At 43.1% G+C, this 21686-nt stretch overlaps 1 protein-coding gene across 1 annotated transcript in view; it reads left to right on the top strand.

Moving 5' to 3' along the window:
- The window catches only part of SLC4A10 (solute carrier family 4 member 10), an 85801-nt gene that overhangs the window by 44979 nt on the left and 19136 nt on the right, over positions 1-21686 (top strand). Inside the window, exons 10-16 of the mRNA XM_006037453.2 lie at positions 162-323; positions 3983-4096; positions 7352-7513; positions 11613-11864; positions 16428-16496; positions 19487-19660; positions 20441-20563. Of these exons, the coding sequence (XP_006037515.1) occupies positions 162-323; positions 3983-4096; positions 7352-7513; positions 11613-11864; positions 16428-16496; positions 19487-19660; positions 20441-20563 (1056 nt within the window). The remainder of the gene's footprint in view (positions 1-161; positions 324-3982; positions 4097-7351; positions 7514-11612; positions 11865-16427; positions 16497-19486; positions 19661-20440; positions 20564-21686) is intronic.

Genomic DNA, 21686 nt, shown 5'->3' with positions numbered 1-21686 from the left:
ACTATGATATAACGATTTGTTTTAAAAGGAAAAGGGTTAAATATGTTTAACTTTTCATTGATAATTTATTGTATAATAGAATTTGTATTTAAACTGAGGGAGCGATTCATTGAATAAAACATTTATAGTAGCAAGACAATTGGGTTTGCTTTCCCCATTAGGAATGTAACAAGTTTCATGGGGAGTTTGTTGGACGGGCCTGTGGACATCATGGACCTTATGTTCCGGATGTTCTCTTCTGGTCAGTCATCCTATTCTTTTCTACAGTAATGCTATCATCCACACTGAAGCAGTTCAAGACTAGCAGATATTTTCCAACAAAGGTAATAGAGTATATATTTTAATATAAAATTTTGTGTTAATTTGGTGGAGAACATGTCTATTGTGTTGCAAATACAGCTTTTTATTATTTTATATAAATTATTGCTCATGATTTTTAGTGGAATTAGGATTTTGTAGAGAAATTGCTTAAGTATCTGTCTTTTTGTGGGGGGGTTGTTTGTTTTTTGTTTGTTTTTGTTTTCTGTTTCTGCCTTATTGTTTAAAATATACATTACTTTATGGCTAAATCCAACATACAGAAACAGCTTAGATCAGTATTTAACACTGCAGCTTATCACAGGATGAAGGATGGTTCTGTAAAGAAACAACTCTTTGTGGATAAACTGCAAAAAAAGTGCAGACTCCTTTTTATCTTGACTTGAGAAGAGAAAGACCTTGGAAAGGAAAAATGGAGCTAGTTTTATATACCCTAATGCAGCAGCAGCACTGCTAGTATATATAAGAGGACCTATGGACTATTATTGTGTCAAGCTACATGGGTGAACAAAAATAACTCCGTGTGTTCTTTGGACATGTATACACCATGAAAGGACCTCACTAAAAAGCATTGCAGTGAAGAACAGCATGCCTGCTCTAGAGGCACTACCTTAAGATCAGATCGTACCAAACCCCACAACCCAGGAACTAGCACAGAGAACAACCAAGGGAAGTTTCCACTTTTATATAGGAGATGCTGGGGATTAGAGTTACAAGCCACCAGGCTAAGGAGATTGGGAAAAAGCACAGGTAAATAAACATTAGCGTACATACACTTATATACCTGTATATATAGCAGGTAATAAACTATGTCACTGTGGCAAAACCACCCAAGAACAGATAACAGGTAACAGATAGGGAACTCTTATACCATGGTATATACATTTAATAAACCTTAACACCCCCTTTTCCAACTCCCCCCAGCTCTGGAGGGACTCTAAACCAGTATCTGGTCCCAAAGTGCCATCTGTCATCAGAAGGGACCTCAGCAGATCATCGAGTCCGACCCCCTGCCCTGGGCAGGAAAAAGCACTAGTGTCAAATGACCCCAGCCAGGCAGTTGTCCAGTGTCCTCTTAAAGACCCCCAAGGTCGGGGAGAGCACCACCTCCCTTGGAAGACCATTCTAGATTCTGGCAATCCGTACCATAAAGAAGTTCTTCCTGATGTCTAACTTGAATCTGCTCTCTGTCAGTTTGTGGCTATTATTTCTAGTTACTCAAAGGGGTGCCCTGGTAAACAGAGCATCTCCTATCCCTTGCTGTCCCCCCGATGAATTTGTACATGGCCACAATATCATCTCAGCCTTTTCTTGCGGAGGCTGAAGAGATTCAGGTCCCTCAGTGTCTCCTCATAGGGCCTTACCTGAACCCTCTCAAGGTTATCCACATCCCTCTTGAAGTACAGCGCCCAAAACTGGATGCAGTACTCCAGCTGCGGCCTCACCAGTGCCACATAGAGGGGACGTATCATCTCCCTGGACCTGTTTGTGATGCACCTGCTAATGCATGATAAAGTGCAGTTAGCTTTACTGATGACTTCATAACATTGACAACTCATGTTCATTTTGGAGTCAGCTATGACTCTGAGATCCCTTTCTGCTACAGCGCTGCTGAGAGGGCCTTCTCCACTGCCTGTAAGTGTGCTGGTGATTCCTTCTCCCTAGGTGCAGCACTTTGCATTTGTCCTTGTTAAATTGCATCCTATTCTGTTCTGCCCACTTCTCCAACCTGTCCAGATCCGCCTAGATTTGTTCCCTGCCCACTAGTGTGTTTACTTTACCCCATAATTTGGTGTCATCCGTGAATTTGGACAGAGTGCTCTCCACGTCTTCATCCGAATCACTGATGAAGACATTGAACAGCACTGGTCCAAGGACCAAACCTTGGGGAACTCCACTGCCCACATCTTTCCAGGTCAATGCCAACCCATCTGTCACCACTGTCTGGGTGTATCTCATTAGCCAATTAGCCACCCCCCTGACCATGTAATCATCTACATCACAGTCGCTCAGTTTATTTATGAGAGTAAGATAAGATACCATATCAAAAGCTTTCTTAAAATCCCGATAGATTACATCTACCTCATCCGCTGCATCTAAGCCTTTAGTGACCTGGTCATAAAAGGAAACAAGGTTAGTCAGGCAAGATCTACCAGCTATGAACCTGTGCTGATTGCCCTTCAGTATTATTGTTCCTGCTAGACTCCCACAAACGTGATCCTTAATAATTTTTTCAAAGGTTATCCCAAGGATAGAGATGAGGCTAACTGGCCTATAGTTACCCAGATCCTCCTTCCTCCCCTTCTTGAAAATAGGGACCACATTCACCCTTTCCCAATCCTCTGGGACCTGACCTGAGCACCATGAGTTCTCAAACAGCCATGCCAATGGTTCTGCTATGACACTGGCCAATTCCTTCAGCACCCTTGGATGAAAATCATCCAGGCCTGCTAACTTAAACATGTGCAGCACCTCCAAGTGTCCCTTCGCTAAGTTGACGCTAACACTTGGTGGGCTGGTTTCCCTCCTGTGCTCATCTATAGTCCAACTGGGAGATCTGTCCTGATCCATGTTCAAGAATATGGAAGCAAAAAACTCATTGAAGAGCTCAGCTCTGTCCCTCCTTTCTGTCACCAATTGCCCTAGTCTTCTCTGTAGGGCTCCTATGTTATCCTGTGCTTTCTTTTTGTTCCCTATATACATGTAGAAGGACTTTTTGTTGTCTTTAATTTTCACTGCCAGTCCAAGTTCCATTGAAGCTTTGGCCTTTCTACCTGACTCCCTGCAAGTGCAAGCTAAGTAGGTACATTTCTCCTTGGTAGCTAACCCCTGCTTCCACAGTCTATATGCCTCTTTTTTGCCCCTAGGCTTTCCTGGATTTCCCCGTTCAGCGAAATGGGTTACTTGGCTCCTTTGTCCCCTTTCATGCTCAATGGGATTGTCTCCTGTGCCTGAAGGATCATTCCCTTTAGGAACGACCACCCTTCCTGGACTCCCATCTCACCAATGCCCCTGATCATCAGTGCCTCACTAACTAATTTCCTGAGCATATTGACCATGTCTGAGCCCAGCTGCTACAGCTCACAGTCCTAGTTGCTGCTCAGTAGTTGCATGCCATGTACCTCTGTCTGCCATGCTGTTCCATGTTGCAATGCTGCTCCTTCCTCTTCCTCATGTCTTCTGCAGCCTTCTGGGAGTTGTAGTGCATGATACAGTTCATTTTCCTAGTCCCCTGGAGGCTTCTGGGAACCATAGTTCACTTTACAACATTACAGTACATTACAAGGTGTTCTGTAACCATCTTAGAGCAGCACTAGCAGGCACCAGTGAGCTCACTTTTTGGGGTGTGAGTATTGGTGCACACCCAGCATTGTTCTAAGCCAGCTATATTACATCCATTATGGGGTGCATGATGTGTAGAGTAGGTGTGCTGTGCTTCACTATGACTATCCTGAGTATGAAATTCATGGTATTGAATTGATGTAGGTATACCCTTGTGGCCCTTCTCTGTTCTGACTATTGCATAGGAGAAAATACAATCTTGTCTTGAAACAAGGTATTCTCATACCCTGTCAAAGACATTAAGTTGACACTGTTATGTTTTCTTTCTTAAATTACATATGGCTGTTTTTCCGGAAAATGACATTTGGCTCAATATTTGCAGGTGCGATCTATAGTCAGTGACTTTGCCGTCTTTCTTACTATTCTGTCTATGGTCTTACTTGACTATGCCCTTGGAATTCCATCTCCAAAGCTTCAAGTTCCAAATGCCTTCAAGGTAATCTGTTAATATATTGCACTGTCTTACTGCATTGCTGAGATAGTCTGCCACATAATAGATTGAGATTGGAGAACATTTTAAAACCACTGATTAAACAGCTGTTCTCTGAACTATTTGTGTGCGCACCAAACCCCTTGATCTGTGACTAGTGACTCATAGCTCGACTATAACAAAAGTATTGTTGTCATTATCTGTGCATATTGAAACCTTTATTATCCACATTTTTTATCTGAGATTTCCTATTATTTGTATAACCTAGTTTCAGAAAAGTGTGTTTTGGATACTAGTTCCTTTTCAAGCTGGGAATGATTAAGTTAAATGTCTACAGTTAGATTGATCTGACTAAGGAGTTTTAGCTGATCCAAACCCTCTATCCCATAGGTGGGCAAAATGCGGCACCGGGGGCCGGATGCAGCCTGCTAGGCCATTCTATTTGGCTCACGGAGCCCCTAAAAAATTTAGAAAATTAATATTTATCTGCCCTGGGCTGCCTGTCATGTGGCCCTTGATGGCTTGCCAAAACTCAGCAAGCAGCCCTCTGCCCAAAATAATTGCCTGCCCCTGCTTTATCCCCTGTCTCCTGTTTTTATACTTTCCAGGCTAGCCCATTCTTCTGTATTGGTGATCCCAACAAGTAGGCTCTACAGTTTGCAGTCAGATGTTCCTTATATTATCCCAGTGAAAGATAATGGTTTTGAGTACCTCTTCCTACTCCCCCCACACCTGAAGACTTTGTATTATTATTTTCATTCTACTATATACAATAAAGTCTATAGCCAGAAGGTAGAGCAGTGTGACACCTTAGAGCAGGGGTTGGCAACCCCTGGCACGCGAGGGCATTTTGCTTGGCACACCATGGCCAGCCTTGGCTCTGGGTAGCTGCTGCCAGGGACGGAGCCCAGGCTGCTCCCAGCAGGGCTTGCAGCATCCCAGCTGCCTGCTGGGAGCAGTCCGGGATCCCAGCTGGCAGCAGCTCTCCAGAGCTGGGGCCGGCTGCAGCCGGGAGGCTCCAAACTGCTGTGCCAGGCTCCAGGCTCCGGCATCAGCTCCACACTGGAGGGTGCAGGTGCACCTCAGAGCAGGCGGTGGGGGAGGGGCCTGATGCAGCATAGCCCGGTCTCTCCCCTGCTCCCGGCACGGAGGTGATGGCAGACTTCCAGAGCCCGGTGCAGCTGTTTGTAGCTAGCCTGGGCTCTGGGCAGCTGCAGCAAGCAGCTGGCAGGCTGCAAACAGCTGTGCCGGGCTCCACAGCTCTGGCATCAGCTCTGTGCTAGCAGTAACTGCGTGTGCACCTTGGGGTGGACAGTAGGGCAGCGCAGCCTGCCTCAAGGTGCCCGGGAGCTCCCAGCAGGCAGCTGGGATGCTGCAAGCACCGTTGGGAGCAGCCTGGGCTCCAGCAGCTACCCAGAGCTGGGGTAGCTGCTGGCAACCGCAGACCCCGGGCTGGGGGGGCAAGGGCTTTGGGCTGGGGGGCACAGGGTGGCAGGGCTGGGGGTTAGGGGCTTTGGGTGGGGGGCAAGGGGCACAAGCAGGGTATCCTGTCATGAATGCCTTGCCCTCATTTTGTTTTTCTGCTGTGCCGGCACTCTGGCACCTTCCAAGGTAGACATTGTGGTGTTTTTCGGCACCCCAGCCAAAAAACATTGCCTACCCCTGCCTTGGAGACTAATTGGTTCAGAGAGGAATGAGCTTTTGTAGGCAACAACATATCTCATGAGATGTTAAGTGTTGTACTATCTTATATAACTGTTAGAGAAGGAATGAAATGCCATATTTATACTTTAGGGATAGGGACAAACATTCAAAAAGTCTGAGCCTGAACTAATTAAATTTTTGCAGGTTAGTCTAACCATGATTAGGCAGAACAAGTTTGTAACTGTACAGATATTCCCTCTGGACTGAAAAAATGCAGTCACATGCCTGCAGTGGCTCAGGCTAGAAGCCAGGGGGCTCTAGAGCAGCCCTCCCTTGCCTTCCACAATGCTGAGCTGAGGTGGGGTATGGCGAGGCCCAGCAGGACACTGATTAGAGAGGGACTTCCCCCACCCTTGCTGCTTATGACCAGCCCAGCGTGGAGTTGATAACAGGATTTAGCAGTCCATCAGCAAAACAAAAGCCTCTCTCATTAGTTCAAGCTCTTCTTAAACAGCTTTTTCCAAGGAAAGAAGGGGGAAGGGTGTGAGGGGGGAACATTACCAGATGACCTGTTGATTAGCTCCCAAAAGCCCTAAGTGGACACTATCCTGTCGGCCTTTGTAACGTCTGCCTTACACAGACACCTCTCAGCATTAGCTAGCATACCACATGCTGGCTGCAGTTCGTGCTGTGGGAGAGGGGAGCAGGGGAATCCCTGCTTGAGAAGAAGGTGGTGAGGAAAGCAGCATGGGGAAGCCAGGCAGATCCTGCTGTGTCTGCCGTCTCTGCCATAGCTCCGGCCAGGGAACAGAGGGCAGGGGCTAGCCCTGCTGGCTGGAGCAGAGAGCCCTGCCCAGGGCTGCAAAGCATCTGTGATGCTGGGGGACTCTGGTTTAAGTTAAACCAGGAAGAAGTCTGGGACAGACATTGCATAAACTGGTTGGACCCAAATCAGTTAAGTCTGATACTACATTCAACCAGGTTTATGTCAAACCGGTTATAGCCATTTTCAAACTGGTTTATGTGCACTGAATGTCTGTTCTGTTATAGGTTTAAACCAGTTTCTGATCACTTAACCAGTTTATGTGTAATGTCTATCCCTAGCCCAGAGGGATAGGTTGTAGCTGTGTTGGTCTAAGGACATAGGCAGACAAGGTTGTTTGGGTAAATCCAATATCTTTAATTAGACCAACTCAAATAGTTGGAAAAATTCTTCTTAGCAAGCTTTCAGGCACAAACACCCATCGTCAGGCTGAGGAAGCATCTGCAAATGGTTTGTGCTCTTCCTGGATGGAGTGGTAAAGCAGCCAGAGGCCAGTATATGCAAGAAAGCCAGTCAGTTAAAATGTAAATTGAGGTGGTCAGGAGGTGAGAGACAGGTTGGGGGTGGGGGCGGTATTTATATTTAGTTTTTCTTCTTGATCCTGTTTTACAGTATAATGTTTAGGATTTTCTCTGGTGGTATACAGGGAGAATGTTTATTAAAATGCATAGAATGCTGTTAAATTAAATAAATCCTATCCTAAATAGTATTTCTATATACATGTGTAGCTGCAAACTCAGATCACTTAATTGTCCCTAGAAAAACTGTTCATTTATTACTTTATTATCTTCTAGCCTACCAGAGATGATCGGGGCTGGTTTGTCACCCCTTTGGGACCTAATCCTTGGTGGACTGTGTTAGCTGCCATAATTCCAGCTTTGCTTTGTACTATCCTTATCTTTATGGACCAGCAGATTACAGCCGTTATTATCAACAGAAAAGAACACAAACTAAAGGTATTCAGTTTCATGTTCATATGTTCATTTTCCCTTCCTGCTTTACGTTACTTAATGCACGTCCATTTATTCAAAAACAGTTAATTTACTGTTCATTATTTAGCAGCTTCCTAAATCAATTAAAAAACTAAGAGTGTGTATTAATTTTGTGCATGTGATTTCTGTGGTCTTTGTCAGAGACTCTTTGTTTACACAAGTTTTTTTAAAATGTGCCTAGAGGCACAGGCCCCGGTTCAGAAGATTACTTCTTACCTAAACAGGCTTAAGACCCTTTGATTTTAAAGAACACCTATTGTAAGTTAAGCAGTTGCCAGAATCTCTACTGAATCAAAATCAAATGTATAACATATCTTGAGAACCAGACAGCATCTTTCTACTGTGTTTAATTTTGAAAATTTATTCAGGGACACCGCATTTTTTTTTTTTTCCATTCTTTATCTTTTGAATTTACATATAAGTTCTTCTTCCGTTCCTTTCCTTTCTTCTTAGAGGAGGATGAAGTGTAAAAATTGAACTTGGAGACACATAGGGATCTTAAAATGACATAGGACAACTTCCTGCTCTGTTCTCTAACACTCTAGACGCCTGCAGATGGAGAGAGAAAAGGGGACATCACCTCTCTGAAAAACTGTTGGGCAAAATCTAACAGCAGGTTTCTCTACATGTATATGCAGCAAGCTTAGGCTTCTTTTGACATACTTTTACTAAACAACAATCCAATCCCAAATCACTTTAGCAAATGTATTTGCAACCTTCACTTTGCACTGCCTCTTCTTGGATGATTGTGACATTTGATATGTTCTTTTTTTGCCCTTTTTGTCAGCCTGGCTCTTCATGTCAATCCATAGTATTGCATGTGGTTAACTTGACAGATGCAGGAAATTGCTGCCAAGCTTTGGAATGTGTTTTTTCAGTGCTGGCATCTGGGTGTCAGATGGTCCTCCTGGCTGCCCCCTTGTCTTGCTGTATATTAGCTTTGCTGGGGTCTGGTGTATCATCACCTGTTGCTCTACTTCCCTTTTCTCCCATATGTCAGTTTCCTCAGAGTCATGTAAAATGTGAGGAAAAGATCTCTGATTCTGTATGCATTAGTAGATACGTTCCTCCTAAATGTGTCAGAAGGTAAAAAAGGTGTCTCTGTTAGGATTTAGAATTAAGCTCTTTCTGTGAATGCATGTATGTCTATAACTAAATCCTTTATTTGACATATTTCTGAATTCAGCAAGACATGTTTTGGATGTCAGACTGATAAGCAACTTCAGGGAGCAAGGTTGATGAAACTGGGCATTTTGTGTTCTGGGTCATGATTCCATAAACTCAGATGCTTCTCATTTTAGAAATTAAACTTGTCTTCAGAAGGAAGGAGACAAATAATTTCTAACTTGTTTTTTCCCCATTTTGTTATACTTTCCATAGCAGTTCTGAATAGTGTACATTTGAGTTTTTGGCAGCCTCTGTAGCAAAGCCTTCCAAGTTTGATTTAGTTACTTTTTATGTCAAAAGCCATTTGCATGGGTTTACGGGCAAGATTCTGGTTCTGCATATTCATATTGCTTGCATGTGCTTTAGTGTAAAAGCAGGAAATTGGACTTGGGGCCCTGCTACACATTCAAATTAAAGCTGGATAGAAACCAGCTATAGAGTTGTTACACATTTTCAGGCACTAACCTTATAGCTGGTTGGCTCTTTTTGTAGCTGGACAGTCATTTTTATAGTGTGATAATTACTTTGCATGTGTGGCTGGTCTAAATTTATTGCATGGTTAATCAGTTAATTGTGTAATATATGTAACCAGTAGCAGGAGCCTTGTTGCCATATTGGAAAATATTGTGGGATTTACCTTCAGGTGACTTTTCCAACTAAAATAGTTTGAATTCTAAATACAGAGGGAAAATCAGAGTCTAATGATGCTCTGGGTATTCAGAATAAGAAAAAAATCCTTCGTAGCTTTGACATCAAATTAAGTTACATGGACAAGCTTTGCTGATTCTCAGATCAGGTGAACTCAAAGAATGAATGCTTATGGTCAGAGCCAAAAGTTTTACTCCCCTCTGCTCTGTAACAACAATATAATTTTACTCTGTCATTCTACAGATTAAGTTATTGTCTAACACAATCAGATTCCAAAAACTGAGTTTAATACTGTCTTTTCCCTTCCTATGGGATGGCATTTCTTAAGAATGTAATGGGAAAATGAAAAGTGCCATGCCTGGTTATTTTTCCTTTAAAAAAAGCCCCTTTTAACTTAGAGAAGACTGATCTTACCATGGTTAAAAGTAGAAACAAAAGGGAAAAAAATCTTAAATAAATCTCATTTCAATATGATTATGATGCTGCTAACAGCTTATGAACTTTATATATGATAAAACATGTGGCAATAATATAAAGATACTGCCAAAAGATGTGTGTATCTAAATAGTCATTTATGGACTAAATTGGTTTCATAGTCTCTGACTTAACAACATTCAGTAGTGTTTTGTGGATGGAAGAATCAAAAGGTGTATCTTGACCTTTTTGTCATATTGAATGAAATAGTTTGAATGTTTGTAAAGGTTGCCCATTAGCCAGTTTCAGGAAGAAGATAGGATCTATCTCCTTATCTAGCTCATTGTTTTGGAGCTACGTGCGAAATGTCCTGACTTCGCCTAAAACCTTAATCTAAATTGTACCTTTAGAAGTTTTTTACAAAGAAAGTAAATATCCTAAATTCCGAGACATCAAAGCCTAAGGCCTTTTAACCAAATTGCTAAGAAAAGAGTATTTACAGTGATATGGAAGTCTCCCCAAGAATAATTTAAAAAATGCTCAACAAAGGTAATTTCTGTTGAGTAAGATCCGAGCCCAAATTTGGGAGTTATGATGAATTGAGTAGGAGGAGCCCAATGACGGCAGCTCACTCAATAAAAACCTGTAACTTACTGTCCCAATTTGGAGGTGACTTCACTTGCAGAACAACGAAGGAAGAATCGCAAGTATAAGGTCAGATTAGATTGATCGCCTAATCAAGCCTCTCCGTGAACACGAATCTCTTAGTTCACGCTGAAGCCGCGGAGCGCCCGAAAGGGACTGAAGGAAGGGGACGTAGTCCTATCACTGGTGAGCCCAGCTCATTGAATCGTATTGCTGAGGCCAGCCTATTGAACCGTACGACTGAGGCCAACCCATTAAATCGTACTACTGAGGAATGAAACCATATTTTGGTATTTGGCTTCTCGGAATTCTAGGATTGTAAGTATATTATGAAAAATAACAGTATTGATTCAAATTTAACTTTTAGTTGTAATTGTAGTTGTTTTTGTAGCACTAATTCTTATAGCATTGTTTGGGAAGGAAGTGCATTCGGAGTATTGTTTCTGATATATGTAATTATTGTGTTTTTAATGTTTGTGGTGTTTCTTAAAGCTAAGCAGTGTTATATACGTAGCAAAGAGTTTTAAAATAAAATTGTGTTGTATAAATTAAGTGTGTAATCATTGTGAAATCATGCAATCAGCTAACTACTCCCCCAGCCAGTGCATCAAAATGAATCAGTAAATTGTGTGGGATTTTCTCTATTCCATAACCCACTAGAGACACTTTTGTGTAAGGATAATGGTTTGTTCTCTATTAAGATTTTTTTGTAACTTGAATCCGGTGCATGCAAAAAGCATGTTGTAGTGACACCATTGGTGTAAGAGGCATCCACTCTTATCCATGGAAGAGGTCCAGGTAAAGTGGCAGCCATGCATATTTCTCATGATGCCCCACCAGTGTATCTTATACTTTGTATGAAAGGACCATATTGAGAGGTGCATGAACTTAGCATCTTCCATTAAAAAAAAGCCATTTTGGAAATAAATTCTTAATGTGGGCTCTTTCTCACAAGGAACTAGACAAAGATCCACAACTTATTTCATATAAACCAATAAAAATCCACTGTATATTGCCATTTTTCCCTCACTGTTGATTCGATCTGGGTAGCATGTGGAGGACAGCTATTTCTTGCTAAATGTATGAATTTTTAAAAATTGTTTCTAATTGTTAGATCTGCCTGCTGCTAGAGATGTCCTGAATGCAAATGCCATTTTATATCTTATCTTTTTATTGTTTCTGTTAACAGAAAGGGTGTGGATATCATCTCGACTTGTTGATGGTGGCAGTCATGCTCGGAGTATGCTCCATTATGGGACTGCCATGGTTTGTTGCTGCCACTGTGCTCTCTATTTCCCATGTGAACAGCTTAAAATTAGAATCGGAATGCTCTGCTCCAGGAGAGCAGCCCAAGTTTCTTGGAATACGGGAGCAGAGAGTTACAGGGCTCATGATATTTGTCCTTATGGGCTCATCGGTCTTTTTGACAAGTGTTCTTAAGGTAATTCTGGTGAATAAGATAAGAGTTAAGAGTACTATACTGCAAAGAAAATATAATTATGCTTTTATCTAATGAGTCTCTTAACATACAGCCTGCTAGTTGGCATATTGTAGTGTAGGGCTGCCCAACTTCTGAGCAGCTGGCCGCCGCATGCCATGCAAGGTATGGGTCCCTCAGACTATAGGCCTCATTGCCACAGGCTCTGTTCCCACTACATAGTCTGTGTGGACTCCCTGGGACCCCATGGGCCATGCTGCCCCCACCAATGGCAGGGGCAAGAAGTGGAAGCTGTGGGATGGAGATGAAGCCTTTTGGCACTGGTTTGATGACCTTGTTCCAGGCAGACCAAAACTCTCAGACTGACTATGATTACTCCATTTGATAATAGGCAAATTTTATTGGTTCACAGTGATAGCAGATAAGAATAGTGCAAACAATCTATATCTACCAGTCCCAGGGTTGTCATCGGAGGGAAGGTACGTCTGGCCAGTATGCGAGCTTCACTTTGAGGTTCCCTCTTGAATGGCAGATATCAGCAGCCTGGAGGTTGGAGGCTGAGGCCCACCCTCCCGCAATAGGGTGGGTGAGACAGGCTGGTGGTATGCCCTTTGTCCATGGTGCCTTGGGTTCCCCTCTCAGGGACCCTTTGCTGCTCTGAAATCCCTCCTTTTGTATCCTATCTTCTTTCTGATGACTCTTCATCTTTGGATATCACTGATTGGTCTCTCTGTGGTCATCATACATATGGTCCATGTTCTGTCCTGTCAGCATATCCCTTTGTTTCACAGACCCATCACATGCATACATTCTAATTTGGTTCTTTCCTGGTCTTCTCCTAATTTGGTCTGTTCCCCAAAACTGGAAATGTCAAGGGTTCTGCAGTTGGGCACTGTGACTCAGTGACACCTTATCACATGTTATGGAACACTGTGGTACATGTCTTGAATTTCCCAGCCTGTGTGTCTGCTTGCTGCTTGCTTGTGTCAGACACAGTGGGCCTTGAAGGCACAAACAGACTTTTAGAAATCAATTAACCCTTGCCATTGCCTGGGACTATTGTTCTAATGCATATCTACTTTACATACAAGCCAGTTCCCAAAAGCAAACCTCTAAATACCTTTATCTAGCCATCAAAAATCCCAACAGCAGCAGGAGATGCAGTGTGGGTAGAGGTGGTCCAGCTGGAGCCTGCAGGCCACAAATTAACTCTGTGTGGGCCATGAGTTGAACAGCCCTATTGTTGTGTAGTAATTAACTTTATTCTGATGCTGTTAATGATAAAATATCAACATTTAATATTTTCAAGCCAAATTGGTTGAAGGTGAAATTGCAGCCCAATTTAAGTTAATGAGAAGCATGCCACTGACTTTCTGGGACCAAGCATTTGTACACCCTTTATCTACAATTGGACTCATGGTAAATTTTCATCCAAAAGCAAAGCCTTATTAAATTCCACCAGCAACAAATATTCTTGTATTTGAGTAATTCAGGGAGATTGTGAACAGTTTCCAATGGCATTCTATAGTCAATATATTTGAAATACCAAGGAAAACTTTCATTTATCCTCTAAGGCTAGGGACAGAAATTGCACATAAACCAGTATAAGTGATTGGAAACCAGTCTAAACCAGTAACAGAATAGAGGTTCAGTGCATATAGACCAATTTTAAAATGGTGGAACCTGGTTTAAGACCTGGATGCATGTAGCATCAGATTTAATCAGTTTAGGTTAGATCAGTCTACCAAACATCTGTTCGAGATACCCTCCTGACTCAAGTTAGGTCACAGTCCTCTGGCATCCCAGGATGCTTTGTGGCCCCCTGCTAATCCTTCCTTGAAGAGTGGGCAGGCTAGCCTCTGCCACTGTTACTCTGCTCTGGTGGAGCCAGGCTGGCCCTGCTCCCAGGCTGTCACAGAGCTGAGGCAACAAAGCCTCTGTTCCCCAGCCCTGCATCCTGACTACATCTGTCAGCCCAGTCAGGCAGCACATAGGAGGCAGGGGAACAGAACCCCATGCCCTGGCTCTGGGCTCCCCATGAGCTGGGATCTGCCCAGCTGGGGGGCCCTTGCAGCATTGGGGGTGGGGTTCTCCTTCCCCAGTAGGCCTGGCTGCATAGCTCTGCCCCCTGGAATTCTCTGCTTCTGACCTGCAGAGGGCAGGGGGAAGTGAACCCCCCTGCGCTGGTCTCAGCCCAACTAAGTTGGAGTCTGCCCAGTGTGGGGGAGCCCTGCACTGCAGGGGGGGTTCCCCCACCCCTGTTTCAGCCCTCCCTCCCCAGCTGAGGTCTGCCCATCCTGGGGGCAGGGGTCCTGTATGAAGGGTTTCCCCATCCCTGCCTGGCTGGGCTGGCTACACAGCCCTGCCTCTGACCTGCATGGTGATGTGGGGGGAACAACCACCACCCCCACAACCCATCTCAGCCCCCTGAGCTGGGATCTGCCCAGCTGGGGGGAGCCCTGTACCATGGGGGGTGGCGGGTGTTCCCCTTCCCTACCCATCCAGGAGAGCTGCACAGCCCTGCCCCCTGTAAGTCTCTGCTTCTGCAGTGTTGTGCAGACAGCAGGGGACTGGGGACATGTGCCGAGCAGAAAATGAGATATGGCCCACAATCAGCTATGCTTGGGTGCCTTCAGTAATATCCACCACACTGGAAGTCATGCAAGAGCACTCCCTGCCTTCTGGCCTTGGCCAGTGCAGGCATCTGCCTGTCTTCCCCAGCTGAAGAGTGAACATGAGTTTGGTTGTTAATGGTCCAATCTATACAGCTTAGAGCCGTGAAGACTGGATCAATTCCTCGTGGGGTTTTTTGTCTCTCTGTACTTAGCCTAAAAGTTCAATGTCAAACCAAATAGCTAAGGGTCTGTTTTCACCATCTGCCTACATACTCCTTAACATTGTGAATTATAGACAAAATTCTGGTCTCAGCGAAGTCATTATGAAGAAAAGAAATTTCTTAATGCTCATATTTTGGAATAATATTGCAGTAAATATATTGGTAAGACGTCTTCACAAAAAAATGTGTTGTATGCATTGCATTTAAAACAGATGCTTAAATATGGAAAGATTTCCCTGCCTACACACTTTGTACCAGAGAGAGTCTGCACACTTTAAACATAGATATTCAGATTCACATAATTGTTGTAAAATAACTATATGCTCTATTTAAAGGCATATAACACACAAAAAAATCCCTTACCAATAGATTTTATTTTATTTTTTGCAGTATTTACTGTCTTAAGTACTTTTTTTCCTGAGGGTGTTCAAGTAACATTATATATAGGATTGTAAGCAGGGCTGTCCAACTGGTGGCCTCTGGGCTGTATGTGGTCCCTGCAGAGTAAACATGTAGCCCTGCACTCCCAGTCATGGCACTGCTCCCCTTTGCTCTCCAGCTGCTGCTGGAGTACCCAGATTCCCCTTCCTCTTCCAGCTTCCTCTGCCTGGTCATGCTTCTGGGTATAGGGGAGAGTGGAGTGACCCACGGGGCGGGGGGGACCCTGTCACCAGGGAGGCTCAGGAGAACCCAGGAACCACGTGAAGTGCAGAGACATCAGTAATGGTGCATTGGAAGTTGCCTGTGATGTGCTGGGTGGGAGCCATGTAGCGGCAGGTGGGTATGTGGTGTGTTGCAGTATGTCCGTCTAGTGGGGGGAAGGGGCTGCACAATGTGTCCATGTTGTGGGGGGGAGGAGGAAACGTGTACTGGGGGCTATTCTGGCATTTCAGCAGCCTGTGAAGTGTTCAGTCATGCTGTTCAGGGTCTGTCCCAGTATGCACCCCCAGGCTGTATGTAGCCGATGTGGTGTATGGCTGGGGGGGGGTTGTGGACCCTGGGCACTCAGAAGTTGGACAACTTATTGTATGAGTAACCTATTTAAATATATGATAAGGATGAACTGCTCTCTAACTTATTGTCTACCACCTGGTATATTGTAGTGCAGGTCTGGCCAGTTTCTGAGCAGGTGGGGACTACATGCTACTTGGGCTGTGGGTCCACAGGCCCCCTCCCCCCAGCAGCCACCTTCTCTTTACTGCATGGGCTGTGTGGACTCCCAGTCTCCCAAGAGCCATGCCACACCACCATCGGGGTGGGGGCAGGAAGCAGAAGCCAGAGGAGAAGGGAAGCCTAAAGGCCCCAGCAGCAACAGCAGATGTGGTAGGGCAGAGCAGCAGCCGGGCAGGAGCCCATAGGCCACATGTTAGCATTAGGTCTTGTAAACAGTGAATAGATTACATAGTGGCAACTGGAAAACTAAAGCTCCAGGCAACAGTGCCTATGAGGGACAGATGTAGCAGCAGCTGCAGTAGCCTTGGAGTCCCCAGTGCAAATGACTCTAAGTACCCATTTACAGCCTGAGGTACAAGGTTCCTTGATTTCTCTGCTGTTGCATTCCAGCAAATGCAAAGTAATTCTACTAATTTTTACCCAGTTCCTTTAGATGTATACTATTTGGATTAATTCTGGAACTAGATTTTGAATTAAAACTATTTAAAATATAGTATACATGAACTGATATTCAACATATTCTTTTTTTCTTCTCTCTCCTGCTTTTTCATCTGCAGTTTATTCCTATGCCAGTGCTCTATGGAGTCTTTCTTTACATGGGTGCTTCATCTCTGAAGGGAATTCAGGTAAAATGGGGTATAAGAAAAATGTGCACATTTCTCTGTTAATCATTGAGTTTAGTTCTAGAAAAGATGGCTATTTTTATCTTCAACTCTGTTGATCTCTTTCTGTGTATAAACTTGGGATGCTATCAACCTTAATGATCAGGCTCCTTCTTTGGTTCACTCTCTCTGAGCATTCCCTTGCCTGCTGACTCCTTAATTTCACCTTTGTCACTATTGTTACTAGTAAACATCCTCATGTGTCTTGTTTACACTAGTTCCTATGTTTAGCTGCCCTAAAGCTGGTGTAGCCAGTCCCTTGAGGATTCCTCTCTCTGAATTAGTCCTTAGACAGGGGTAGAGTAACCATGTTCAGCTCCTAATACCCCCTTCATAGAAGGTATGTCTAAGGAAAAGGCAGTGCTCCTGTTCTTCCCCAAAGCTGGAATGTCCCTGGAGGCTGTGTTGGCAGTTGGCTTGTTCTTGGCAATAATGTGCACATAGGGCCCTAGGCAGGATTTGGAAGAGTACAAACAGCACCTCAGCATCCCATCTCCTGAGCTGTGCCAAGCACTCTGCAGCTGAGGCTTAGGTCTGGCCCTGGGACTTCTTGCACCATATCTCATGTACCAGTGCAGAAATAAATGGAATGGATAAAAACAATCCTATGCCCAGTTTACACAAGCACTCCTGAAGCTGCTAGTGCTAAAAGAGCTACATCAATCCTGGGTAGTAGTGCAAAAAATGCTGGAGTGGATTCATACTTGCAGACTTCAGGAAAGCAGCATATACTATGAATTCAAGAGTGAAATGAAGTCTCCACAAAATGCTGGCAAGTGCACAGAGTAGAGAAGATGCTTTGCTTCTTTCCCTTTCTTTTTTTAATCTGATCAGCATTTTTACAAGTTGACAATACCCCATTTATTTTTACTTTGTTTATCATAGCCAAGGCTGGTAGCACCACCTATTAAGGTTGCCTGACACTTCCCAGTAGAAGACCCCTGTTTTCAGCTGCTTATAATTATGCCAAACTTTAACAGTTTGGGCTGAAATTTGACAAGTTAGGTGTTTGCCTCAGGCAGAACTACTTAGAACATTTCAATCGAAATGGTTCAATTGTGTCTGAGCATGAAGCAAGCGGAAAATATGTTAGGGTACAATGTTAAGAAACCTTTGCTTTCACAAGTTATAACACCCCCTTTTTGGAGAGAGTTAAAATTTGCAGGGAATTACAATTTGACAGGTTCAGGTTCTGTCAGAGATGGGCCTTTTGCTGTTTCTGGGAAGATTTGTCCAATTTGTCCCAACTAAGGGTTTTTAAAGATTGCCATTTGCACATTCTCGACAGAGGCCTCTTAGAATTCCCAGGGATTCTACGCATGCTGAGTTTGGCTCATGTGCCCACAGATTCTGGGTATACCTGGACTGTACACGTATTATCACCACAGAACAAGTAGTGCTTGGCTACATAGTAAACTTACAAGGCCTGGCAGCAGCACCTGCAGGCATGTTACATTACTCCAAGTGGGCTGCCTCCTAAACCAAAAACAGTGTAGCTCTCTTTCTGTAATGCCAGGAGCAGGCTAATTAGCATGGGGGAAGGGGCTAATTGGCACTGCCACTCAGCAGTGCTAATTAACCTGTCCAAAGTCTTATTCAGATTTAGTTTCCAGTTTAGAAAGCTTGAAAGTGCTGCTGGCAGGCACAATAAGTTTATCAAGTAGGCATGGCTCAGGTTGCTGTACTCCCCAGTCTACAGCATAGAGGCTTAGAAGCCTTTCCCTGTAATTAGTGTTCCAGACCTGTAACCAAGGAACTTATGTCTTCTGTGACCCTCTGATGGCTCTTGGGGAGCGTACCATAAAAAGTTGCCTGACTTAAATAAAGAGAGGAGGGAAGGAAATAGATTGGCCCAAGTAGTCTGGTGAGGCTGACACTAGAAGGGAGAAAGAGAGCATAAGGAGACAATAAAATATTGAACAGCTGCTCATTGTTTTATCCCGGCACAGTGCAGCAGGGGTTCTTTGGGGAAAAATCATCTGTGATAGTGTAAGCAAAGGCTATCACAATGCAACTGTGCAAAGCGCCCAACTTGAGCCTTTGCAGTCCACTTTTATTCAGGCATTTCCTATCTGTTAAATTGGGAAACCAGATTTAATAATGTTGTTTTAATGTAGTATTTTGCATATAATATAGCATACAGTCTTTGAGCAGGAGGGCTATTTATAGACATGGTCTGGGAGGTGTATGTGTGGGGTGGGGAGGGGGGGGTGCTTTAACAAGTGCAGCTCTGAGAGCTGTGCTAAGTAAAGCGCTTGGAGTGTCGTGTATCAGCATCCCCACGCTGAAAAATGGCGGTGGGGCGCTTTGAACTCAAGCTCGTTTTAAAGCACCCCACTGCCATTTTTCAGCACAGGGACACTGATACGTGTGACGCAGGAGTCTTCTGGAGTGCGGCAATTACCACACTCCAGCAGATTCAATTAATCAATTAATTGAGTCTGCTCCAATGCACTGTAATTACAGCACGTTGGAGCAGCCTCCCTGCACGTGTATAGGAGCCCAGGCGTTTCTGATACATGTTTGCATGGCAGACAATACAGTGGGATCTGATTCTTACTGGGCTCTTTAAGCACTGCTATTTAAAAGTGATGAATAATGGGGAAAAATATAGTTTAATGAGGCATACTTGAAAGTGTAACCCACACTTCCAGACTTAGTGCAGTTCTCTTGCCTCTGGTGGGCCAACTACATGGATTGCTACAGCGCTTAAAGCAACAGAGCTTATTCCTCTAATTCAAGCAGTAACAGCTCAAAGTTTTAGATGCCAGAAGTCTTTAGTAGAGTCCCCACTACTGGATTATCTGTCCACGGTATTGTGTTCACACCAGTTGGCCTTTGTCTTTGCTTTAAATTGTGTGCATTAACTATGTGGGCCAGTCCTTGCACATCAACACAGGCAGCCCTACACCTCATTTTGATAAAAAATGCAGCTTAATTTATTTCTCTCCTAGCTCTTTGATAGAATAAAGTTATTCTGGATGCCAGCAAAGCATCAGCCAGATTTTATTTATCTGAGGCATGTTCCTCTTCGAAAAGTCCATCTCTTCACTGTAATTCAGCTGACCTGTCTTGTACTCCTGTGGATTATAAAGGTTTCAAGAGCTGCTATAGTCTTCCCCATGATGGTATGTTGTTTTTTTTTTTATTTCCACCAAAATAAAAGTTACTTCCTTTCCCATATACATAATAATTGTTTAAGAACATTAATTTGGGATATGTATATTCAAAATCTCCCATGGACTCAGGGTCCATAGATGATTTCACACTACATGTACATTACATGTACATTTTACATGAACCCTGCAGTTTTGGTTAAATATTGTTCACTTTATTATTGTTCACCCATGAGCAGCCAGCTGCTTCTTTTGTGCAAGGGGCCAGAAGGATTCACTTCTTTATTTTTATTTTTTGATATTGTTTGGAAATATTCTGCTTAATAGCTTTACATAAAAATGTTAATTCCCAAAGGGTATTTATAGTGCATGGGGAAAATTTGTGACAGTTCTGTGCATGCTTGAAATTAATAAATCAAGTGATTCTGTGGCTGGAATCAATTAGCCTTACTTATAGCACTGACTTATACAGAAATTAGTATCTTGTATCTTTCACAATTTAGAAGGAAGTTAGGGAAGACAAAGTGTCCCAGAATATACTTTACTCTTTAAAAAAAAAAAATCTAGACACTGAAATAAGTAACAGCAAGTTCCAAAGTGAAAGGCAAAACAAGGGAAAAAAATGTAGTTTTCTTTGTCAACAAGGGAAGCAGGCCCAACTATTCAACTTGCATGGTTTGTGCTATGGATCTTTTCCACAAAGTTAATCACTTTTAGAAGTACTCTCCAAGCCTATTTTCCATTTTCACTTGTCTGCAATATCTTGACTGTTTAAACAAATGTCTCGACCAGGTTTTAGCATTGGTGTTCGTCAGAAAACTCATGGATTTCTTTTTTACCAAACGGGAGCTCAGCTGGTTGGATGATTTGATGCCTGAGAGCAAGAAAAAGAAACTGGAGGATGCTGAAAAAGAGGTGGGTTCATTTTTGGTTTCCTAATACTGTTCTAATCAATTTCTTATTAAATTATTTACAGCACAACTTGGTGTATATGCCGGAGTGCATCAGTTCTTCGATATATTTATTATATCACGTTTTAAAATTACAAATGTGAATTTCAATCCTGTAAATATGATATTGGCATAGTGTCGTACTGAGGAGAGGGAGACTGTAGGTGAAAGGGCTTTGAGAGATGCATCTGGTTCCAAAATAAGAATCAAAGAAAAGGGCATGGTCTAATGTAGACCTGAGTCTAATGCAACAGGCCAGACTTGGCCCACTGAAATGTATGGCTTGCAAGGTTCCCTAAGGCTCTGGAAATTTGGTAATAATAATTGCTGGTCCCTTGCTGCCAAATTTCTGGACCCATGGGAAGCCCTGCAGGCTGGATAACATGGCCCTGTACACCGTATCTTGTCAGTGTGTGACTGATCCAGACAAGTAGCTGAAGACTGTTATCAATCCCTCCTCAGTCTCTCTTCTAGAGTAAACTGTTCTAGTTCTTCCACTTTCTACTTCATTTTGAAACTGACATACAAACCATAGATACATGTTCCCATGTCTGTTGCTGTCATGATTCAGACTAATGGAAAGTATTCAAGGTAGCTTTTTTATGTACTTCTGGTAGTTGGAAGGAACCCTTTCCTTGTTATCCTTCTGTTTTGCTTTTGCATTGCTTTCTTTCAAATTCTTGATAGCATGACTTCAAAAACAAAACTGGGAAAATCTATTTCTTTTGCTGCTACTTTATTTCAGTCACTGTCTATTTTGAGAGGTTATTTTTACATATTTTGGCATATATAAATATTTGGAGCTATTATTAAAACTGTTTAACTGTCAGAAACTTATGAAGCTGTGAAGCCTGGAAATGACAAAATTAACTAGTAATAAAACTTCTGACATGTAGCCTAAAGAATTAATTGGAGAGTTGCTATCACAGAGGATTTATAAATAGAAATATTCTACCCACAAGAATATTCAGAAATAAAGTTGACAAAATCTAAAAACTTATTCGACTGAATCATGATTTCATCACTTAAGTTGTTTTTACGTTTCTAGAGCATTTTTTCCTCTGACTTAGTGTATATTATTCACCTCT

This window comes from Alligator sinensis, unplaced genomic scaffold, assembly GCF_000455745.1.
Source record: "Alligator sinensis unplaced genomic scaffold, ASM45574v1 scaffold1779_1, whole genome shotgun sequence".
NCBI classification, from domain to species: Eukaryota; Metazoa; Chordata; order Crocodylia; family Alligatoridae; genus Alligator; species Alligator sinensis.
Note: the sequence above shows the minus strand (reverse complement) of the source record. Positions and strands in the feature narration are given on the sequence as shown.